General features: G+C 37.2%; 3 protein-coding genes across 8 annotated transcripts; all 3 read left to right on the top strand.

The window, feature by feature from the left end:
* The first annotated feature begins 594 nt into the window (after positions 1-594).
* Positions 595-4,996, top strand: LOC113771815 (putative disease resistance protein RGA3). The gene is made up of 3 exons (XM_027316373.1): positions 595-1,119; positions 1,184-4,018; positions 4,907-4,996. Exons 1-3 carry the CDS (start codon positions 595-597, stop codon positions 4,994-4,996), a joined length of 3,450 nt encoding a protein of 1,149 aa, XP_027172174.1.
* A 778-nt stretch (positions 4,997-5,774) lies between these two features.
* On the top strand, positions 5,775-14,747 carry LOC113770204. The gene is made up of 15 exons (XM_027314601.1): positions 5,775-6,178; positions 6,305-6,417; positions 6,795-6,844; positions 7,002-7,235; positions 7,524-7,676; positions 8,121-8,216; positions 8,304-8,328; positions 10,257-10,360; positions 11,607-11,638; positions 12,331-12,431; positions 12,538-12,610; positions 12,963-12,994; positions 13,895-13,985; positions 14,147-14,258; positions 14,349-14,747. The coding sequence occupies exons 1-15, from the start codon at positions 5,844-5,846 to the stop codon at positions 14,652-14,654; spliced, it is 1,857 nt and encodes a 618-aa protein (XP_027170402.1). The 5' UTR covers positions 5,775-5,843; the 3' UTR covers positions 14,655-14,747.
* A 1,565-nt stretch (positions 14,748-16,312) lies between these two features.
* On the top strand, positions 16,313-21,399 carry LOC113770546. Of its 6 annotated transcripts, none has more exons than XM_027315029.1 (7): positions 16,313-16,448; positions 18,728-18,853; positions 19,111-19,348; positions 19,457-19,837; positions 19,924-20,034; positions 20,694-20,866; positions 20,955-21,399. In XM_027315029.1, the coding sequence occupies exons 2-7, from the start codon at positions 18,764-18,766 to the stop codon at positions 21,144-21,146; spliced, it is 1,185 nt and encodes a 394-aa protein (XP_027170830.1). In that variant the 5' UTR covers positions 16,313-16,448; positions 18,728-18,763; the 3' UTR covers positions 21,147-21,399. The 6 variants fall into 6 exon arrangements, with proteins under 6 accessions (XP_027170830.1, XP_027170834.1, XP_027170835.1 ...); XM_027315033.1 differs by having other exon boundaries at positions 16,313-16,452; positions 19,138-19,348; XM_027315034.1 differs by having other exon boundaries at positions 16,313-16,452.
* Positions 21,400-22,907: the final 1,508 nt, after the last annotated feature.

Raw genomic sequence — 22,907 nt, 5'->3', positions numbered from 1 at the left:
AAAAACAAAAAAAGTACGGCTCGAAGATAATAATTCTTTCAGTGGAGCCTAGGGATCAATGGAAGATATATGCTACTATATTGCTTTGTTCAAGAATGAAACAAAGCTTTTTTTCTTTTTTATGTTTTTAACACTTTTCTCCAGCTTTGGCAATGAATTATGAGAACATTAGGGCAATGAACAGATAAGTATTGTCACATGTACAAAAGATGATTGAAAATGGATTACTCGATTGAAAGTGTGCAGAACTTATACCAGATGCATGAATGTTACCATGAAAAAAGAAAAAACCATTATTGTGTACTGTTTCAGCTTTCAACCAGCACCTATACATTCAATTATTTCAATGGTACCCACAAGCCGTGTGGCCCTGAATTGGTCGTTGGATATCATCTCTAGTCTTCGCCTGGAGCACTACTTTTTTAGTTTTCCAACTTGGTAGGAAATTTCGTTTTGGAAAAAACGAAAGATAAGTAATGGATTCAGTGCTTTGTAACGCAAGCTTTTGAATGTTGAACATCTCTGGCTGCCAAAAATAGTCCAACTATTCAACCAAAGCATTTTTCCTTCTTCTGTAAAAGAGTTTCACTGAAAATGGCTGAAGCTGCACTCGGTTGTGTTAGTGTGATCTTGAATAAGATACTTCCACTTGCTGCCGACGAGATCAGCCGGGTATGGGGTGTAAAGAAAGACCTTCAGAAGCTTGCCAAGAAAGTAGAGATGATGGAAGCTTTGATTTTTGATGCTAAGTGCAAGCAATCAACAGGCAAAGCCGTGCAGCTCTGGCTCAAAAGGCTCCGGTCCATAGCACGTGATGCTGAGATCGTGTTGGATGACTTCGGATATGAAGTTCTGCGGCAGAAGGTTGAGAATCGGAAGCGCGACAAGGTACGCAACTTCTTTTCTTCCTCAAATCCTATTTCCTTTCGTAGAGAGATGGCTAACAAGATCAAGAATGTTAGCGCATCTCTAGACGAAGCTTACAGAGAAGCAAATCTGATAGGGCTTCATCCAGCTCAACTACCCATGACATCTGCTGATCACAAAGAGGATCGGTCGACTGATCCTTTTGTGGACGAGTCACAAACGGTGGGAAGGGAGGTTGAGGTGTCTCAAGTTGTAAGCATGTTAATTAGCTCAGACTATAAGAAGGATTTACCCGTCATAAAAAACCCTTGCACAGATGGTGCTAAAAAATGACAGTGTAGTGAAGCACTTTGATAAAAAAATATGGGTATGCGTGTCTGATGATTTCAAAGTGAAAAGGCTGTTGAATGAGATGCTACAATCCCTCGAGGGAAAGAGTGCTGACACAACAAACACGGAAGCATTGGTGAGGAAGCTTCAAGAAAATCTGAAAGGAAAAAGTTACTTGCTTGTACTTGATGATGTTTGGAATGAGAATCGACAGAAATGGGATGGCATGAGGAGACGTTTGTTGGCAATTGGGGGTGCTCCGGGAAGCAAAATATTGGCTACCACACGTAGTGATGAGGTAGCCTCAGCAATGCAAACATCTGGTTTGCATCCTCTAGGCATCCTCTCAGATGATCATAGCTGGATGTTGCTTGAAAAACTAGCATTTGCAGACGGTGGTGCAAGAAAGACTCAAGATCTGGTGGACATTGGCAGAAGGATACTGAATAAGTGCGGCGGCGTGCCATTAGCGATCAAAGTGATTGGGGGTTTGTTGTATTCCAAAAAGGATGCCTCGGAATGGTTGAAGCTTGAGAAGAGTGAAATATGGAACGAGTCAACCAACACTGAAGGTGGAGTCATTTCTGTCCTGAAGCTGAGTTACGAGAACTTACCTTCATTGTCAGTGAAACAATGCTTTGCAAGTTGTTCCATTTTCCCGAAGGACACTGACATGGAAAAAAAAAGCTTGATACGGATTTGGATGGCCCAGGGATTGATTAATGATGCCAAGGGAGGAGGCCATTTGCAAATGGAGGATATAGGCAGTGACTACTTCAACATATTGCTTCGGAGTTCTTTGTTGCAAGCTGGTTATAAAAATTTCATTTACGGAATCAACTACTGCCGGATGCACGACCTTGTGCATGATCTTTCATTGCAAGTGTCAAATAATTGTTTCTTAAACACAGAGAATGGCGTGGTAGTCAGTCACGATGACGAAGTTATGCATTTGACCGTCATTCGGAGTCGAGGGAAGATGTTAAAGAATATCGAAGGGATTCCTCCAAATTTGCAAACGCTTTATTATATTGGGGATGATGGTATTATGCTCGAAGACATCTTGGAAAGGTCTAAATACCTTTCTGTATTAAAAGTAGCCTGCAGGGCTGTTACTTATCTCCCGAATGCAGTGGGTAATATGAAACATTTAAGACATCTTGATATGAGTCAAACTGATATCACCGTTCTGCCAGATTCCATCACAAAGCTCTACAATTTGATGACTTTGAAAGTAAGTCGCTTGGAAGAGATACCTAAGAAGTTTAGCAATTTAATTAACTTGAGGCATCTCGAGTTTTCCATGGGTTTTGGGGATCGGCCCCCATATTTGATCCCTGGGATTGGGCAGCTGGCTAATCTTCGGACGTTGCCCTACTTCGTGGTAAGCCAAGACAAGGGATGTCAGCTTGAGGAGCTGGAACACTTGCGCAACCTCCGAGGCGAGCTAAAAATTTTTGGACTTGAGAATGTGAGCAGCTTTGAATCGGCAGCAAAAGCAAAGTTGTCCGAAAAATCAAGCATTCAAAGTTTAACACTTGAATGGGATGATACAAATGAAGATTGCGATGACGAGAATATCAATAGTGTCATGGAAGGTCTCCAACCTCGCCCAGACTTGAAAATTTTAGCCATTAATGGTTTCAAAGGTTCAAGGTTTCCGTCGTGGATGGTGGCAAAGGATCACTTGATGGTACTCCTAAGGAATCTGGTACACCTCAGGTTGGAGAAATTGGGTAAGTGTGAACAAGTACCATCACTAGGGGACTTGCCTTGTCTCGAGTCCTTAGACATGGTCTCCTTACACAATGTGAAGCGCATTGGGGCAGAATTCTATGGTCTCCTTACACATCTCGATATTAATGCAAGGAGCAGCGCTTCTTGTAGTAGCAGCACCAGTAGCAGAGAGGTGAAACCAGTCACTCTGTTTCCAAAACTAAGGCGTTTTGGGCTGCGGAACATGAAAAGGCTAGAGGAGTGGTCAGATGCAATGGTTCCCTCGGATTTTTCTTCATCAATTAAGGTATTCCCTAATCTCCGGTACTTGACAATATCCAATCTCCCCAAGTTGGCAGTTTTACCAGATATGGAGAACTTAACGTCTGTTACGGAGTTGAGGATATGGGAATGCAGAAGTCTGGCTTGTCTAAGGAATTTGAACAACCTCACATCTCTCGAATCCTTACTCTTAGCTGGCTGCCCTGCTTTATTAGATGCTTCTCTAGATATGAACAACCCCCAATCCCTACGTACTCTACACATCTCAGGATGTGATAAGTTGAATCCTTCATTGAGTAATAATCTTAAGAAGTTCATGTCGCTTGAGGAGTTGAGTATCGTTTCTGATGACCCAGGTTCTTGGCCAATTATGGTTCTCCACCATCTGGCCAACCTCAGATCGTTGACTCTCAGTGGCTTCTCTGACATCCTTGACCTTGATCATTTCCCGTGGCCACACTCCACCACCAATCTCGTCTCTCTGGAGCGTCTTGAATTGCGTGGATGGCCAAAAATCACGTCTCTCCCAGACCAAATTCAGCATCTCTCTAACTTGAGAACTTTAGATATTGGGAAGTTTGAGGGGTTGGAAGTTCTTCCAGAGTGGATGGGTAGCCTTCGGAATCTTCAATATTTGTACATTGGTGATTGCTCTAACCTCAGACAATTGCCTTCTGCAGAAGCAATGCGACGCCTCACCAATTTATTTGATCTACATATCAACAGCTGTCCTCTTTTAGCAGAGAGATGCACCAAAGGAAGTGGCGCAGAGTGGCCCAAGATTGCACATATTCCCTGGGTTGAAATCCATCCGTTGAACAAAGTTTGACTCGTTCTGTTTTTAACTGGTAAGTTGTAAGTTAATATTTCCAATGTTCTGTTTTTATTCTACTTATTCGGTTTGTTTATAATTCTATTAGTGTTTTAATAATTCCCGGAAGGAACAAGGAAGAAAAAAAAAACTGCTTCCTAAAAATGCTAGTACTATATTACTGCCAAATCCTGACTCGTCCTTCAATTGCTCTTTTACAGTTGTTGCAGCTTCATTGCTCCAACAAAACCATATATGGTGTCAAATTACCACATAGAGTCAAATTGACAAATCCTTTTATACACAGACAGAGTCAAATTGACATTAAATTGCCCAATCACATATGGTGTTAAAATCAGAAAATTGGGGGGAAAAAAACACCAATTTAATTTACTAGTTTTTGCCTATAAATTGCCAAATCACATAAAGCCTCTGGTTTTACCACCAAGAAAAGATTATATATGAGATTTGAGGGGAAGATGGAAATATGATGAAAATGAAGAAAGAAAGGAGGATGAAGAGTAACAGTGGGAAGGTCAAATTGCTGCTATTCTTTTCGTCTCCTTGTAGTTTTGTAATGTTTTTTTTTTTAAAATTTGGTCGGTAATCGCCATTACCCAAAGAGTTTTGGGTCTTTGATAGTGATTGTTTCATACCCTTAGAAGCACCATCTATGGGTACGAGACACTTTTTTAAATTTTAATAGCCATTGAAGAGAGCGGGGAGGGGGTAAACCCTCCAACCAAACGCCTGGTAAGAGTTTTGACCTGCACCTTTATGAACGACTCGTAAATTAATTTAGCTGCGGTCACTTAGCTCGATTTTGTTCTACTATTTTTCCTTTTTCCTGATTCAGCAAATGACTGCCTTTTTCTTGAGCTGGTGCCTGTTATGCTGCAGGGACGACATATTACAGTTTTACATGCAAAGTATTTCCATGAGGACACCTGCGTTACAGTTTTACAGTGTTACATGCAAGCAGACAACTGAATGAGAATCAGGATCCGTCGAATGATGAGTGACTAAGTCCACATGCGGGAATCGACAATGGTGCAGCAGTGAGGAAAAGGGTTGCAAAGCGGTGAGCTGAGACCACATTCAAATGTTTGGGGGATTTTGATGAATCCTGTTCTATGTTGAACAGCAGCATAGCATATAAAGGGATTGTTTGTTGACTCAGTACCTCACAGTGTGTATCTTTCTTTATTGCTGTTTACATGTTTCTCAATGTCCCAACTCTATTGTAAGGTGAAACTATATAATGTATTCAATGGGATTTCTGGATAGGATAGATTCTATCTAATAGCAAACCAATAATAGCCTTCACTACTTGTATATATATATATATATTTCCAAAGTTCGATTTAATCAATAGCTGTGGGATTTTCAGGGGAATATAGACTAACTAATAAATTAAAATCAGCTAATTTCATTTTCACTTGCACAAATCTGGTGATTAGGTTTTGTGAAAACCAATAACAGTTGGACCAAACTGGAATAAGTTAAAAGAGTTTAAGGTGCAAAGCTTGTGTCAAAATAAAATTTGCGCCACAACATGAAAATTTAATACTATAATTTAAGGGTGGAATATACAATTTACCCCATTTGTTGGACTTCTCTCTCATTTGACAAAAAGTTGTGGAGTATAGACACTCAATAAAGAAGATTTCGAAAACGTAATGCATAGGTGTCAGTATATAATTGGTCAAGAATATTTTGCTGATTAGATTTCCACCTTAGGAAAATTAACGTCTGTTCCTTGGTTTGTTCCTTTGCCGATTGCCTCTTCTTCTCCTTGCTACGGACGATATCTCTGAGAAGAAGTACTTCTTCAGTGATGGCCTTTTGCGCTCAATCAAAGCTCAGCAATCTGAATTTATGGATCAAAACATCCGTAGGAAGCAGCAGTACTGATAATGTAGGAGGCCATCATGACTCACTTAGAAGAAGAGCACCAAAAAGCCGTGCCAAAAGTAGGATGATGGTTAAAATGACAGCATCAACTAGCGGAAGCAGTGGCCAGGGGTCATCGACGGTGGCATTTGAGGAGGGACAGCTGGAAAGGCCGCGGTGGACCGGTGAAACGCCGCTTTCTCGGCTTGTTGGAGCCCTCATTTCCTTCAGACCTCTCTTCTCTATCATGAAATTTGGCGCAAGACAAGTTCTCATAAGGTACTGTAATCTACATCAGAAATGCGGCTTCATTTTTTATTTTGGTGATTTTTGCTGCTGAAATTCTTGAGTGTAAAAAAGGTTTTCGGTTTTCTTTCGGAATATTTTGGTGGGATTTTGAAACAGTACAGCTGAGAAGACAAATATTCCATGGAGGGAAATGACTAGACAGATACTGGAATCAGATGTATACAAAGAAATGGACAGTATTGAGGATCCCTCTCTTGTTTACCCTGATTGTAAGTTCTCTATTATTGTGGTACTGGTGAAGACTGGATTAAATTCGTGTCTCCAATAATCGTTCATTGGACTAGCAGCAGCTGTGTGGTTAGAAAGTTTGTAGCTGAATTTGTAGTCTGCCATTTAATTAAGAGTGCATCTCTTTTGATAACTTCAATATAACATTGATGTTGATAATTCTACAATAAAAGAAGCTTGTTACAACTCTGTATTCCAGAATTTAAGTTGCTTAAGTTTCTTCTTTTTTCTTTCCTCACACCCTACTAAAAGATTAGGGAAGTGACCTTGAATCTAGAGCTCAGAACAAAAAACCGGCATTTCCTATGTGTACTAATTTGGGTACTGATTTTGTTTCATACTTGCGGTTCCTATGCAGATTATCTCAATCCCTTCCATGCATATGATGAGGGCAATCTTTCCTGGCTGGTAATGTGCATAATGGTTGATTTAATGTACTCGAATTTATTACAAGAATATGTATCATTGATTTTATGTTACCAGTTGCTTCAGTAGTAGTAATGCAGAAGCAATGAGTACAGTACTCACTAGTTTCGAGGCATTCCATAATGAGATTCTTCAACAGGCTGCTGCTGAGGCAGAGGCTGCAACTATGTCGATGATGAGACGGGCAATACCATATGCTTCTTCATTGGATGAAGCTAATCAAGTAGTTCGTGGAAATTGGCTGAATGCAATTGAAGAACATCATCAGAAATATTCAGAAGACAATATTGTCAGAGAAATTCTTGATATCGGATGTTCAGTTGGTGTCAGCACAAGATGCCTTTCTGATAAATTTCCCAATGCTAGAGTGACTGTAAGTATTCTAGCTAGTTTCTCCACTCCCCAAGTGAAATGATCTAACATGCAATAGTAACCTACAAAATCAATGCAGCATCTACTTAAGTAACCTCTTCATGGTACCTATTTTATTTACCGAGTCTGTTACAAGAAATAAAGGTTGAAAAGTTGAGCACGTCTCAAAATAAAGAGATCTAGCTAAAAGATTTTGTAATTGGGCTTCAAACAGTACTTCAGGTAAAGTAAATCTACGCTCCGGTACACTTTCCAGTGCTCTAAAATCTTATTGCTGCATTTTCTGCAGGGCCTGGATCTGTCACCATATTTTCTTGCTGTTGCTCAATATAAAGAAAAGAAAAGCAACCCAAGAATGAATCCTATCTGTTGGGTCCATGCTAATGGTGAAAGTACAGGCTTACCTTCCAAATCATTTGACATTCTTTCCATTGCTTATGTGGTATGTCAAAAATTACTGACAGAATGCAAGCATGTCATACATTTTCTGTTGGAATGAGTACTAAATCATCATCAGAGAGTCATGTTGTTCTTCCTAAAACTGAACATTTTAGGAGAAAACTCTTTTATAACATGTTGTGGCTCTTTCTACTTTTAGAAGTTTGAGCTGTAATCCGCCCACCTTACAATGTCATGGATAAAGTACCAAATGAAGAATAGCATCTTCACTTGCTCAATTTTCACGCAAGAAACATGTTGCATGAAAATTGACAGAAACATTCTTTGGTGTATAAGCCTCCACAAGTTTTGCCTAGGCAGCTGCTGTAGTACTATTGCCCATGGTTGCACCTTTAGAATTTTAAGTGCGTGCCATGCTCTTTTTTCCGGTAACTCTTTGAAATAATAATGCTATGATTCAGAGTCTCAATCATTTGAGCTGTTACAGTTCCATGAATGCCCTGAAAGAGCGATAAAAAATATGGTGAGAGAAGCCCTTCGACTGCTTCGACCTGGAGGAACTTTTGCAATCACAGACAACTCGGTAAATAATATTAACTCCTGAGGTTTTGAATTGTATATTTACCAAAGGATCATTTCAATCTGATAAACTCTTGTTTGCTTTTTGCAGCCAAAATCAAAGATTCTTCAGGCAAGTTCTCTTCTCCTATTCCTTTTCTCTGCCTACAGTTTGTGCGCTGGGGCAAACTAATAGCACTACATGTTCAAAATTTCTGCACATGTTGAAATAGGAAACAACATTGTAATATATGCAATACAGATATATAATACAGAGCAACACCTTGGATTCATATAACTTTGACCATGAAAGGATTAGTTCATAGATGTTTCTGTTCCCAACCACCTCCTGCTCTGCAAAATTCTCAAGATGACTGGTATAATGTGGTTTTCCTAGCCAAGCTGCTGAACTAGATTGTCATTATACATGTTTCAGGAATTATCACCAGTGTTATTTACGCTAATGAAGAGTACTGAACCATTCCTGGATGAGTATTATTTGACAGATCTTGAAAGAGTAATGAGAGAAGCAGGCTTTATCAATGTAAATACGGTTCTCACAGATCCAAGGCACAGGACAGTGACTGCAACTGTGCCTTACTAGCATCACCCTCAAACCGTCTCATCATTAGCGTTACCAATTGGAGTTCGTATCTACAGAGTTCATGTACTAAATGTTCGCGCTGAGGAATCATTTTTTGGCAGCATACTAAGTCAGCATCTCGGCTGTGCTCCTAAGGAAATTTATCTGTAAATCCATAGGCTATATAGGAATTTGAACTTTTGAAATCTTGTCAGAAGGAAATGGATCCATTTCTTGTTACAAACAAGCACGAAAAGTCACCAAAATCACTGTCTTGGTTGAGTTGTGCTGAAAAGAGTTAGCATGGAGCAACCGTTGCTCCAATGCAGCCTCTGGTCTGTGAACACCCTTCTGCTCTTCATGGCAAGTTGATAGCAGGAACCACTAAGGTGATTTTTGTACATTTTTACTCATCAACCGATTATACTTAGCTGCTAATGTTTTCTTGAACTTCTCCGGCTCTGAAGAAGCGGCAAATTCTCAACTGATCATACTGCCAACAGTCATTAAAAGCAAAAAGACTGCTAAGCAAAATCTAGCTGAAACTCTACACCACATATGTTGATAGCAGGAACCTCTAATACCATTTTTTGTGTTCGATAATTTTCATCTTGATCTACTAATTCATAACCTTTGAAGTACCAATTGAAGAGACATCATCTTTTTTTACCTTTAATACAAATAACAACATATAGTACTAGCAAGTTGTTTTCTAGGTGAACAAATGGCTAATGTTATTGCAAAAGAGATGGCAAATATCCGGATATTCTCTACCAACTTTGGAATAATACCTTGACTTTCTTGTAAGTTATAAGAGTGGACGAGACTTCCGGGTTTCGACCTCAATTTTCTTCATGTACACACCCTCAAACTTCTTTCTATTTTGATGACCATGCATGTATGATAGGAAATTTTCAACTTTTTTTTTTAGTAAAAAAAATTCATTATCTATTTTAATTCCTATCCAAATTATTCATACATAAATCTGATTTCTTTTCTTTTCTTTTTTCTTTCCCTGTATCTAATCTCACCTAAATTCAGATAATCATAAGGACTTTACTGGATCTCCTTTGCTTATAAATCAAGCAAACCACCATACCAACTCATGATCAACAACTGGTTGACTTCCATAGTCAAAGAATCCGACGGCTGAAAGCCTACAGAATGCTTCAAACCTACGGTCCACAATAATCATAATCAAATCGAAGTAAACTAGTCTATCAGAATTGGATAGTCCCATCAACTCCGGTATCCTATTTTGTAATAAAATTTTTAATATTAGTCACCAACCTTCTTGTTTTCCAAATTCCCAGCCTACCCCTATTCTAAAATTCTTTTTCACCAGACACATTTTGCCAATTCCAGATTGGAAGCGAAACAGTCAAGAACTTCAGCGCAGTTAAATTACAGGGGGGAAAGAAAACAACGCGCTTTTTGCTTGCATTAATTTCTCATTCCCGTGAGAAATTCCTTTTCGAATAGCAATCACATCAATGGAGAAAGAAAAGAAAACAGATGAAAAAGAAGAAATTGAAGAAGCTATTGAGCTGATTCTCTTCCAAGTCTCAGAATGCTACGTCTATTTGGTACTCCCTCTCTCTATTTGCCAATCCCTTTTTCCTTAATTTTTGCTGAAAAGAGTATAAAGTTTCCATTTTTGAGTTACTTACTGAAAAGGGTTTTGGAGAATTAGTGATTTTGTGCTGTTTGTAGTATAAAGTTATGAACTTGTGTTGGTTCGATTACAGGTAACGAATTGGGGTCAATTTTTATATCTGCTTGATAGCATATTTTATGGGTTTAGCTTACCAAATATATATATATATATATATATATATATATATATATATATAAATTGTGGGTTTAGTCATTTTTTGTGTAAAAAAAATGTTTTTCTTCAACTGAGGTTTAGTTTGGTTTTTTAGATTTGAATTGTTGAAATTACTTCAATCCAGGCGCCATTTATTTAGATTGTATCGTTGAATGGTGAATTTTTTGAGATTAATGCTTTGTCTTTCCGTGACTATTTTTGTGAATTGCTATGTAATGTATTTATCTGTGTTAGATTTTAATCAATCTAGTTCAATAATGCCCAGTTTTTTAGGTGCTGCTGTACTGTGGTTTGCAAAGTTGTGAAACTAAATGCTTGATGAGCAAAAGATTGATGTATTAATTTCCAGAAGTTAAATGTATATGCTTTCTGTATAACTTACATATACTCATGAGGATGTGATATAGTAAGGGAAAACTGGCCGTTTTTCATTTTTTTCTTTGCAAAGGTATATTCTGATGAATGCGGTTTGTTAGGGCAAAGTACAATTTCCTATTTGTTGGTCCATGAGAAGGAATGTTTTTGGTTTTCCTGTTATTTAGTGATTTGAACGTAATTGTTACTTTAGAACTGTATGGTAATCCTGTAGAAGCAGTTCATAATTGTGCTCAGAAAATTCTTTGCTGTCTTAGACGTTAGGTCCAGCCATTTGTTGTTTTGATACAAGTAAAGCACCTCCTCAGTGTGGAAATTGGATTGCATAGAGGTATCTTTGTTGGAGGATATAGTTCAGGAAGTGTTTATTGAACAAAAGGTTCTCTCTGTCATCGTGCATCTATGATCAAATCTTCTTTGTCACTGTTAAGTAGGTGATGATCCTTGTAGTGTGAAGATTTGGTAGATCATGATCGTATCATAGTCCAGATATCTAATAGCAAGACAAAAATGAGATGCATAGAGGATGCTCCTGCCATGTTGCATCAGTGTTCTATCCTCTATAAATTTGAGTGTAATTAACTCCACCATCAGTTTAAACTTAATCTTGTTTATTCTCTCCACAGATCCCTCCAAGAAAAAGTGCGGCTTCTTACAGGTATTTCTGAGTGATCTCTTTTGAATATGACTTTTGTTTATAGGAATAGGTCTTATTGTTTCTCTATGGTATCTTCTTTTGCAACACCGAGAGAGAGAGAGAGAGAGAGAGAGAGAGATGTAACTTCAGTTTGATGTTTTAGCCTAGGTTTGAGTCCTAGTAATATGTCCATAAAATTTTCTTCAGCTTTTTGCATTTATCTTGACTGTGATTGCATTTGTCTTACCCCTGGAAGAGATACATGTTGTGTTACTGTTATAGAAAGCTGAAGCAAATAGTGAAAATTTTCATGCATTGGTTTGATTAATATTCCGCCAAGAAAGTAAAAATGTAGTCCATCATTGGAGATTTCAAAAAGGTTTGGATGGACAAACTTATTCCAAAAATTTTATGACTGATTACTAAGGTGCTTGTAGGGGTATGGACCAATTTTTTTGTCATTTGAGGGATAGACTCAAATATGAGTTATTCTGGTCATATCTTGCCAGATTACTGGGTTGCTAGATCTAATCCGGTGCTGGAGAGTTAGATCCTTTAGGACCCATTTTGCATTTCATGCAGAGTTTTATACTTAACATGAAAGTTTTTGATGTTGTTCCTGATTCGTGCGACCTGAGTCATGTCAAAGTCAGGAAATATATAAATATGCTTCCTGGATTCTATTTTGCTAATTGACTTCTTGCTCTTCGTAGGGCTGATGAGTGGAATGTCAATAAATGGGCATGGGAGGGTGCTTTAAAAGTTATTAGCAAAGGAGAGGAATGCATTATCAGACTTGAAGATAAGACAACAGGTAGCTTTTTGTTGTTTAGTTGCTACCAAATAGAAAAAGTTTGTGCAAATGAAATCAATTTTGTCCATCAGTAATGATTTGCTGAAAATTGTTGTTTTCCAAATAGGTGAATTGTATGCTCGGGCATTTCTAAGAGATGGAGAGCCCCATCCTGTGGAGCCTGTGATTGACAGCAGCAGGTTTAGATAACTTGTCACCAACATCATCTCTTTCAACTCCCTCTTACAACAAATTTATTATTGCTCTAAGTTAGTAGCAGGCAACTTGTAGCACCATTTTGGGGGTGTATGCAAAAGATCTGCTTTTGGTGATTGTCCGCTGGATGCCATCAGTTATGCTTTTACCAGTTTTTTTTTTCTTTTTTTTAATGTTTGCCCTGTTAAGTAGTGAAATGCAGTAAAATATTGGATAATGAGAGCATACTGATTGATTTTTTGAACTTGGACTTGGGATTCATTAATCTCACTGACTTGGATAATTCAGAAATCATTCTGTACTAACTTGCTTGTTATATCTCACATTCTTCTGCAGATATTTTGTTCTGCGGGTCGAAGAAAACATTGGTAATCTATCTTTCTTATTCTTTTAAATTCCAAATCCTGTAGAGTATCACTTTTCTTCTGTTGGAAAATTAGAATACCATAAATGGTTCTCCTGTATTCTCTTGTCATACGACTTCTCCTCCCTAGGTTGAGCTTTCTTTAGTCCACTTCTTCGGTTTTGATGTTAAATCATTTAAATAAGAAGCATTATTAAGTACAAGAATAGAGTAGTTTAATTGCATCCCAAGTTTAAATATAATTGTTTAAGTTCAAGAATTGTGAAGTCAGAATATGGTTTTTTAAGAAAGCGAATGGGTTTCATAGGAAATGTCATGGTTGACTTGGCAAAATATTTTCATTTATTTGATAATAAATGAACTTCAATTTAAGTTAGTACCTTGTAGATAAAGTTAAGGTAATGTATGGCCAGGATTTTCTTATCTTGTTCTACATCATTTCCATGCTAACTCGTAATCTTTTTCACGAATTACAAGATATTCGACTTGATGAATGTAGATAATATTTTCGAATATACTAAAGTGGTAGATAAGAATTTAATTGTACATCAAGGAAGCCTTTCTTTCTCTTTTCTTTTCTTGTTCGAATAGTTCTGTACGATATTCAATTGTGTTTACATCTGCAATTGGTTTTAGCTATTAGGCATGAACTTTCTTCTCCAATATACTTCAAAATGGTACAGATCTTATAAGCACATGATGCTGAATTAATATAAGGTGGTCATGTTAACTGGTAGGAGCATAAATAGATCCTTTGCATAGTAGCACACGAATCTCTAAGGGCATTGGCTGCTTGCCTATGAGGTCAAAATGCACTTGACTTATAATATGATTCCTTAAATAATTTCAATTTTAAGAAAATCTGCCCATAAAGATCATGCAAAGGATTGTTCATTCTTTGCAGGAGGTCGACTTCGACATGCTTTCATCGGCATAGGATTTCGAGAAAGACCCGAAGCTTATGATTTCCAAGCTGCCCTGCATGACCATATGAAGTAATCCTCTGCATTCTTGCGAACAGTACCATGATTTTCTGTACTTTTACAAGGCTTGAAAGTAGCTTTGTTTAACTGGTTTCATTTTTATATCATGTTCAAGTTATCCTCCCCATGCGTGCGTACGCTAACCAAATTTAGCCTGCTTTTTCTGTTAAAAGGTACCTAAACAAGAAGAAAACTGCAGAAGAAATGGAACAGCAACATCAGCATACTTCATCAGTTGATTACAGTTTAAAAGAAGGAGAAAAACTTGTACTTCAGATAAAAAATGTAAGTTCTCCAAACATTGAAGGAGTTAATTGGTACGTAAATTTGTCCCTCCATCATGTAATATTGTTTAAGCCCTCTTTTTATCAACAGAAAAGTGGTCGGAGTTCTGGGTCCAAGTTTTTTGAACAGGGCTTAAATGATCTCTCATTGGAGGAGAAGGGTAGTAAAAAGGAGCCCGTGATATCTATCAAACCACCACCAGCACCATTATCGCCCGTTGTGAGTCCTAAAACATCTCCATCAGAGCTGCCTTCAAAACTCAGTCTAAAGGAATCTTCAGCAGCAGAGGACTCTGTCTCACCTCAAGAACAATCTAAAGAATTAGAACCTCCAGAAAACCAAAACACACAAGACATTCCAGATGATGACTTTGGGGATTTTCAAGCTGCTGGTTGACATTGAAATATAATACCACTTTGTTTCTCTTAAGTTTGGATTTGATCTTTTCTGTTGAATGCATTCTCGTATATATTTCTTGGTTTTGCTTCATCTGTTCTTCTGTATCATATTTGCATTTATCATTTTTTTTCCGATAAATATGATCCCTTGGAAATTGAAGTCTCCAAGATTGGTTATCATTATCTTATCCTTAGATTCTTGCTAGGCGAATTTTATCCAAACATATAATTCTCATGGATACGTTCCATCTGAAAACGTCAAGTATCATGGTTTCTTTATCTCTTCCAGATTGGATTTTGTCCAAAAGGTCGAAAATGAAAGAAAACGGATTTTCGCCAAGAATTAGTGACAGGAAACTGTAGTGACGCTATGCTTGTAGGAGGATGGAAATTGTAATGAAATTCTTCAAACTTCTTCTGGTAGCAGTCGACAAAACAGTAGTGGATGCTGGATAATAGGTCAAGGGACAAAAGCATTCATTATTTCCACATCATTAGTCGGCCTATTGACTTGGGTGCCATCTAAGTTTCTTCTTCTTCTTGTTCCTTTTTTTTTTCTTGTCAAATTTATTGGTAGCCTAGGCAAAGCTTAAAAGTGTAAATCTTACAAGGGCTACAATTACAAGTAATCTGTATTACCTTCGGTTTGACGATAATTTACCAACCCTTGAATAGACAGGGCAAAAAGTTAAAGAAAGTGAGTTGGACTTTGAGGGTTCTCACATCATGGACTCAGGGACCTTGTAGTTGATCCTTTGTAAGTGGGCATCGCTATAAGCAGAATTTTCTTGGTAATGAATTCTGATTCTTATATTTTGAGGGACACTTTTTTGGGTCAAATTCCTTTTCTTTTCTTTTTTTGCTTTTTTCTTGGGGTCAAATGCGCTTCTTTCAAAAGCAATCTTTCACTTAATTTCTCAAGTTTTGATGCAAAAACTCTTAGGACTAAGGAATTCGAGATGGAATTAGTTGCAAGAAGTTGTGATTCCACTAAACATCATAGGTAACTTCACTACTATTTTGAAAGATAAAATATGCTCTATGTAAATAGAACAATACAATCCTAACCTTGTCAAAAATTAAAAAAAATTGTAATTTTGGATAGATTACACTCTAAAAAAAAAAAAACACAATAACACAACATGTTTATTCCATGAATATTATTTAGCCCCAAAAAGAACAACTACTCTTGAATTAACAAGAAAAAGTAAAAGAAAGCCAACATGTATTGTAATTTTATTCTTTTCCACAATATTAGTATGCAAAAAAGACAATACTGACATTTATATTAATAAAAAGAAACCCAAATATTTTTAGAATAATGACTTACTAGGTATTTAAATTTTTTAGTCTAATGGCTCAAATTGAAACCATAAAATGTAGAAATTTTGATCCCTGACTCCTCCTCGCTTCTTAAATTCGCCCTTCTTTAGTCTTTACTATAATATATATATATATAGATGTTTTAGGTTGGTAGCATTTTACCTTTAAGTATATTCCAGGAATACACGTGTCAAGAACCCATACCCAAGGAAACCAGGTGAGCTCCACCTATACGTTTCTAATTCTCCTACTCAATGAAACTTATCTTTCTCTTACCCTATTTTATGTTAGTGATACCTCTGTTCCAAGTTACGACCTATTACTAATACTTCAATTTATCATCTCTGTCTTCAAAGCTAAAAACTTAACCTTTTTCTTGGCTTATCTTTCCTAATTATCTTCCGAAAAAAAAAAGAAGTGAGAGAGAAAGATTACTTTTTTCCTTTCTGGGCCTCCCTGTATTCCCCAAGTATGTAAGTGTGCTGCTTTAACTTTATTCATCATCACCACTTTCTTTAATCGCATGTTTCTAAAATATCTAGCATGTGTATGTCCTTTTTTGGATTCTTTTTCCATTTTTGAACTCGTATTTCTAACTTCTGATCAGGTTATCCTTTTTTTTTTATGTTTCTGTAATTTCTTCTGGTAAAAATTTTGAGTTTAGGACTATAAAATTGTTTTTTTTTTTCGTTCGAAGCTGCTGTTTAGCTTTGCTATTGTATTTGTTTCTTTTTTTTTTTTTTGTTTGGATGGGTTTTGGAAGCTAGGGAGAGCAGAAAGAGGGGGGGGGGTGGGTTGGGGAGAGAGTGGCCATGATCATGTGATGACTGATAAGTTTGTGGTCTGGTGGGTTTTTCTTTGTCTGGTTTTTGTGGCTTTAGGATGTTTGCTTGCTTGTGTTTGATGAATTAATCGATGGGTTTGGAATAGTTTCGGGGGAGATTTGGGTTTAAGGGTGGTTTAGACGAACATGATTATGGGAAAGCATAAAGATTGACTTTTTTCTGAAACATGGAAAGCATCAAATTATTCCTTGTATGTGGAAAGAAGTAGTAGTATATTCTAATCTAGGGAAAGAATTTTCTGACAATATTTCCTAATAGAAGGTGAAGGTTTGTTATGCAAGGCGACAGCAAATTTCCAATTTTATACGCCAAAGTAATGTGTTATGGGGTTTCTTCTTTGTCATGGGTTGCAGCATCACCGGAAGAAAGCCTCATTTTGCTTACTGTTATCTTATGTGCATACCATCATATCGTGCAGTTTCGTTTATTTGATTGAGTACCTGTCTAGTTAGATTTATAGATATGGGGGCAGTGTACAGGAATTTAGTGTTTAAGATGTAGAATCTGACGAATCAACTTTAGGCCATTCTGTTTGCTGGGTGATGAACTTGATCTCTAGTTTCTTTCTTTTCAATTCCTTATTTAAACTGGTGATTGTGAAGCTCAAGCACGTCTGTCTCTCCTGAAATTGACAGATCAATGTGGAGTTGGTCTATTTGAGGATAGGGTTTTTGGCTTAGGGGGTCGTGCAAATAAATATAATTGTCTTGTTCTCTAGAAAAACATCCAACAACTAGAGTAGTTCCAGATCCTCGGGAATAGCTGTCTTATTTCCAATTGAAAGCAGTAAGATAAACCCTAGTTAATTATGCTGACTAATTGAACTCTTCATTCTGATGCTTCCATGTTTAGTCATGCTTGATGAAGCCTACTATTGATAGCATTGGAAAGTACTAGCTTATAAAATTGTAGTTGTTATGAATGATTCAAATTAGCCAAAGATTGGCTGCAAATTCTACAGTTTAGGTTTATGCTTTCTTCTTCTGCAAAGATTTCAGTCATATTCTCTGCAAAAAAAAAATCTGCACCATGAATGCTGTGACAATCTCTATATTCTGTTTGCTTTTTGGGAATTATATGAAGTTAGTAAAAATGCTTGACTTTTGAAGGTCTTAATTCATAATTACCTTAGAGGCCCTCTGCTGTTGAGATTGACAGGCTTGAGTTGGAGAGGGCTTTTGCAATATGAATTAGGAATCTAGCATCCTTCTTCGTATTTGTAGGATCTTTCCTTTGATGTCTCAGCTAACCATTTACCAAAACTATTTTTCCCTGAAAATTTTCTTTCCTCTGGTTTACTGCTCGAATTATATGTTATTGATGATATATTTCTGATGGATATTTGGAGGATTTGCTTAGATGAAATTACTCTTTTTTCTAAATTTTAATTTCTCTTTACATGTAGATTATGAATATGCAGCTTAGAACAATGCATCAGGTTGAACTACTAAGAATTTTTATCACAAACATTCAACCAACCTTGATATTATTCCATACCTTTGTTGTGCATGAATCTTTCTAGCCCTCTGCCTGATATGTATTTTGGTGGACTTTTTCTACCCCATTTTAGCTAGAATGTTGGTTCCTAGTTTGTTCTTGCAACCCTTCTACTTATGTTATTGAGCATCAGGGAACTGTACATTGTAGGACTAAAGAACATTTACTGGAACTATGACTCAGAGGGCTAAAATTGTTGACTGATTGAGTTCATTATGCTATAATGCTATAATGATTATGCTCAATTTTGATGATCAGCTTGTATACTGTTTTGTCACTTGGTAGCAAATTTGCAATGGATGCTGCTATAATAATTAATAAACTGTGTCTTAGTACCCGATGGCTTCTTGCTATTAGGCAAGCTCTTGCTGTAAATCTTACAAAAGTCCTTTGTTGAATTTTGCAGCTGAGCATTAAAGCCTTGACGTGCTGAAGTAACTGCATGATGGACTTAAAAGGTTTAGCATGGATTGGAAACATATATGACAAGTTTGAAGCTATGTGTCTGGAGATGGAAGAGGTTATGTATGAGGTAGATGCCCTTACTTGTGGTGAATACAAGTTATCTTTTCTATTCTAAAGTAATCTCTGGTGCCACTTATGTTCTTATCTTTGCTTTTGGTGATACATTATGAAGTTGGTTAGTGGTGGTTTTCACGGACAAAATTACTGATTTGATTATCTAATAATGTGCTATGCGTGCTTTGCCTTGGGAGGTCTTATCGAATCTAAGTGTATGTAGTCTCAAAGTGTGGGTGTTTTTATTTTAAGTGGTTTAATTTTTGACAGGATGCTGTCAAATATGTTGAAAATCAGGTCCAGACTGTTGGTGCTAGTGTTAAGAGGTTCTATTCAGAAGTGATGAAAGATTTGCACTCAGATTCGTATGTTGATCCTGTGAAAGTGGCTGCTGCTGACTTGTCATTGAATCCTTATGCTCACTCCAAAATGATACTGAAAGCAAATGCTAAAAAAGATGGTAGAGATACCAATTGGAAATTAAGTGATGAGTCTAAAGTAATTTCTGGTAAAGATTTGGACTTTCTGTTCTTTTTCAAAATTTTGGCGGAATAGGGTTCTTTTCATTCTTTTCCATCACGGTGAAAGTTATAGCTCTTACTCTTGGTGCATACAGGTAAAAGGAAAACCGGACTTTACAGACGTCCGGTAGCCAGTAGGAAAAGCAATTCTATGGTAAATTTTATGCCACCTGTGACTGGGCCAGTTGCACCATTTTCAGAGAATTTAAGAAACCTGTCCTCATTTTCTCAAATGAAAAAGAGTTGTCAAATGGCCTCTGGCTGTGTTGATGTCTTATCGCCACCAGCTGGCGCTGAAGAACGCTCCAGAATTGCAAATGAGAAGCTTTGTAAACCTATGGATGATACCAGTCTGCCTATGTCTCGTGCTTCATTTAATTCACCAGCTACCGCTGCTAAAACAATTGTGTCAGTTGTATCAGCTGAGCAGAAGCAAGCTGATTCTCCTTCTGATGGCTTATCATCAGAGTCCTCTGGTATCATCTAAAACTGGATTCAGTTTTGTCTTTTCACTTATTTCATTATGATTTCTGCACTTGACACCCCCTAACTGCTGCTTTAGCTGTAGGCACATGTACAAACAGCAGAGTGGTTTCCCAGACTCAGAAGACAATTGCAACTGGAACAGGCAGCACAAAATCTGTTGAGGAGGAGGTCTTCATGGCCCACCAAGGTATTAATAAAACCAAATTGTATTCCAACCTTTCTTATGGCTAAGTTATTGGAAAGTCGAGTTCCAAGTGATGGAATGTAATTCAATCATTAAAGGTCTCGGTCTATTGCGTCCAGAAAACAGTTAAACTTTGTGTGAGAGGATCATTTCTATAAGGCATTCTAGGACTTGCATCTAAGCAAATTGTGATGAAGTTCATCATTTTTTACCTAAAGTGAAGTCAATTATGACATTACTAGATGGGATTACCTATTTTTTTCTCAGACGTGGAGACTGAACTTAGACGAGGGATTTTTTTAGGACTACATATTTGATGGATTGTCATCCTGCTATATTGTGCATTTTTGACTGAAAATTTTTCACGACAAACAATCATATAATCTCATGATCTCTGTCCTCTCCCAGAAAATTGGATAGGCAAGATCATGAAAAAAATTTTAGGATAACTGTAGCACTTTTTGTGATTTGATATACAAAAAGGTGATTGGAAGATGTGTTTATGACGCAATTAAAAAAAATCTTGTCCAAAAAAATAGCTGTCCAAGCACAGTATGGGCTGACGCAACCTAGGCACCAAATTTATGTACCAGTGACTTTCCTGCCTCTTCCTCAGGAGGTCTCTGCTTTTGCTAATATTGTTCTTTCTCTATGCTTGACAGAAAGATTGGATGACTATATCATAAATGCAGCCAAGAATGATGATACTGTGGACCCGGACGTGGAAATTATTGAGCCGTTTGATGAGTCAAAATTAGGGGAAACATGTGTCTTGGTGGAGGGGGATGAGCTTCATTTTTTACCTCAAGGGAAGGGCAATCACAAATCCTACAAGGTTCTCTCTCTCTCTCTCTCATCTGTTAGAGTTGAAGGATTTCTTGTGTGAACTTTTCTTCCCTGACTGGACAAATCTCTTCCTGTAGAAAAAATTGCGCGAAGCTTTTTCCTCCAAGATGAGGTTAAAAAAGAAGGAATATGAGCAGCTTGCAGCGAGATACACCGAGCAAAACTCAAATCAAGAGGGTGCAGAGAGAGCAATGACCGATCGTCCTGCAGAGTCTAACACCAAGTCATTTCCAGTTCATAGTTCTGAAACTGAGTGGGAGCTTGTCTAAATGTGCTGCTGCCGTAAATAAGATTGCCTTAGTTCGTACTATTTGGTTTCCACCAGCCGCAAATGGAAGCTGACAATGTGTTAAAAAGAGTGTAAATAATGGCCAGCGGAGATGTTTCGCCTTAAAAAGAGTATATTAGGGTTGTATAGAAGGGGAAATCTTCCATTTAATGGTCTTTACTATCGTATGATTTGCAGAAAACCCAGTTTTATGAATGAATGAATGGCTTCTAATAGTAAATCCCTTGATTGTCTGGTCTGTGGCTTCCTGTAAATTTGCAGTTAATTTATTAATCTTTATTTGCAATTCAAGTTTCATGAATACTGAGGCCGCCACTATGTTTTATCCATTAGGAAGCTGGGGGAAAATGATGGTTGGATGCCATTCTGATCCAGGAAAGAAATTCCTAATTGAGGTTGGATCCAGCTCCTCACAGAAGTTGGACAGTAGGATAACTGTTAAACCAGATTATTCAGGACAGAAAAGCTATTGAAATTTTCCTGTTTTATACATTCCAGCGTTTTACCATTTAAGGGGAGTAGCTTGCTTACTTTTATACACAGAAAATGAAAAAGAAGAAAAGCTTGTAAGCTAGACAACCCTAGGTTGTAGAGCATAACCCACTCCCCAATGGTTTGTGGAAACTTTTTTAGCAAACGATTCTTAGTACAAAAAAAGGACACAATCGAGACTTGTGAGATTTTTTCCCTCTTTGGCACAGACAACCGATAAACAAAACAAGGAGTAGCTTCATTCAGATTTTGGACAGGTTTTATTTAGGGTCGTTTTAGTCTTGTTGCAGGTCAGAATTTTTATACTGTTTAATCACTTTTTTTATCTCATAACTATTAAATTGTTACCGTACATTTTTCTGTAAAAAAAAAAACTAAAAAAAAATAGTAATCTAAATGGGCTCTTAGCGTTCCCCTCTCATTCTTTACTGTAGTCCTCCATGTATAGCCAAAAAAGTAGTTAAAAACTTCAATAGGGAGAGGAGAGGATAGAAAGTAAGGGTGAGAGGGGACAAAATAGAGATAAAAAAGTGATTCTTGGAACCTAATCCATTATCCTTTTGACTTCTAAAACACCCCATTCGTTACTTGGTAAAGTAAGTTTGGTACGTTTATTATAGGATGCTATCAATTGCAGTCAAGATTTTCTTGTTTTAGCCAATCCACCATGTTAGAGGGTGCTATCAATTACGATCAAGATGGCTGGATGACTTGACCTTGTAAGAAGACAACCAATGAATGTTACAAATTACATGTGGCCAAAGTTGCCCTACTTGCTTTAGAAGCAATAATATCTTTCATCACCATTCAAATGTGACAAAAGCTTTAAATAAATCGTAGACAGTAAAAAAGAAATGGTGCATGTCTCAAATTCAAGGCTAAAGAACTAGATATTTTGCTCTTAGGCTTACCAAGTTAGCCTTGTTTGGACAGCAATTTTCCAAAGAAAGATTGATATGCTTTTCGCGAACACATTTCTCAATCACCTTTTTATCTCACATAAATCAAATCATTACAGTAATTTTTCTATAAAAAATTTAGAAAAATGCAATCCTAACAAAGCTGTTACTTGGTAGGTCTAAGAGCAAAATATCTAGTTCTTTAGCCTTGAATTTGAGACATGCACCATTTCCTTTTGGATTAATTTGAGAAATTATGAAATATTTGGATTAATTTGGCCTTAATTATTTTTTTTCGGTATTATACTAACCTTTCAATGATTGAGCATTGTATTTGTTGTTGATATATT

Source organism: Coffea eugenioides, chromosome 5 (assembly GCF_003713205.1).
Source record: "Coffea eugenioides isolate CCC68of chromosome 5, Ceug_1.0, whole genome shotgun sequence".
Classification (NCBI taxonomy): Eukaryota; Viridiplantae; Streptophyta; class Magnoliopsida; order Gentianales; family Rubiaceae; genus Coffea; species Coffea eugenioides.
The sequence above is the reverse complement of the archived record's forward strand: the minus strand, read 5'-3'. Positions and strand labels throughout refer to the sequence as shown.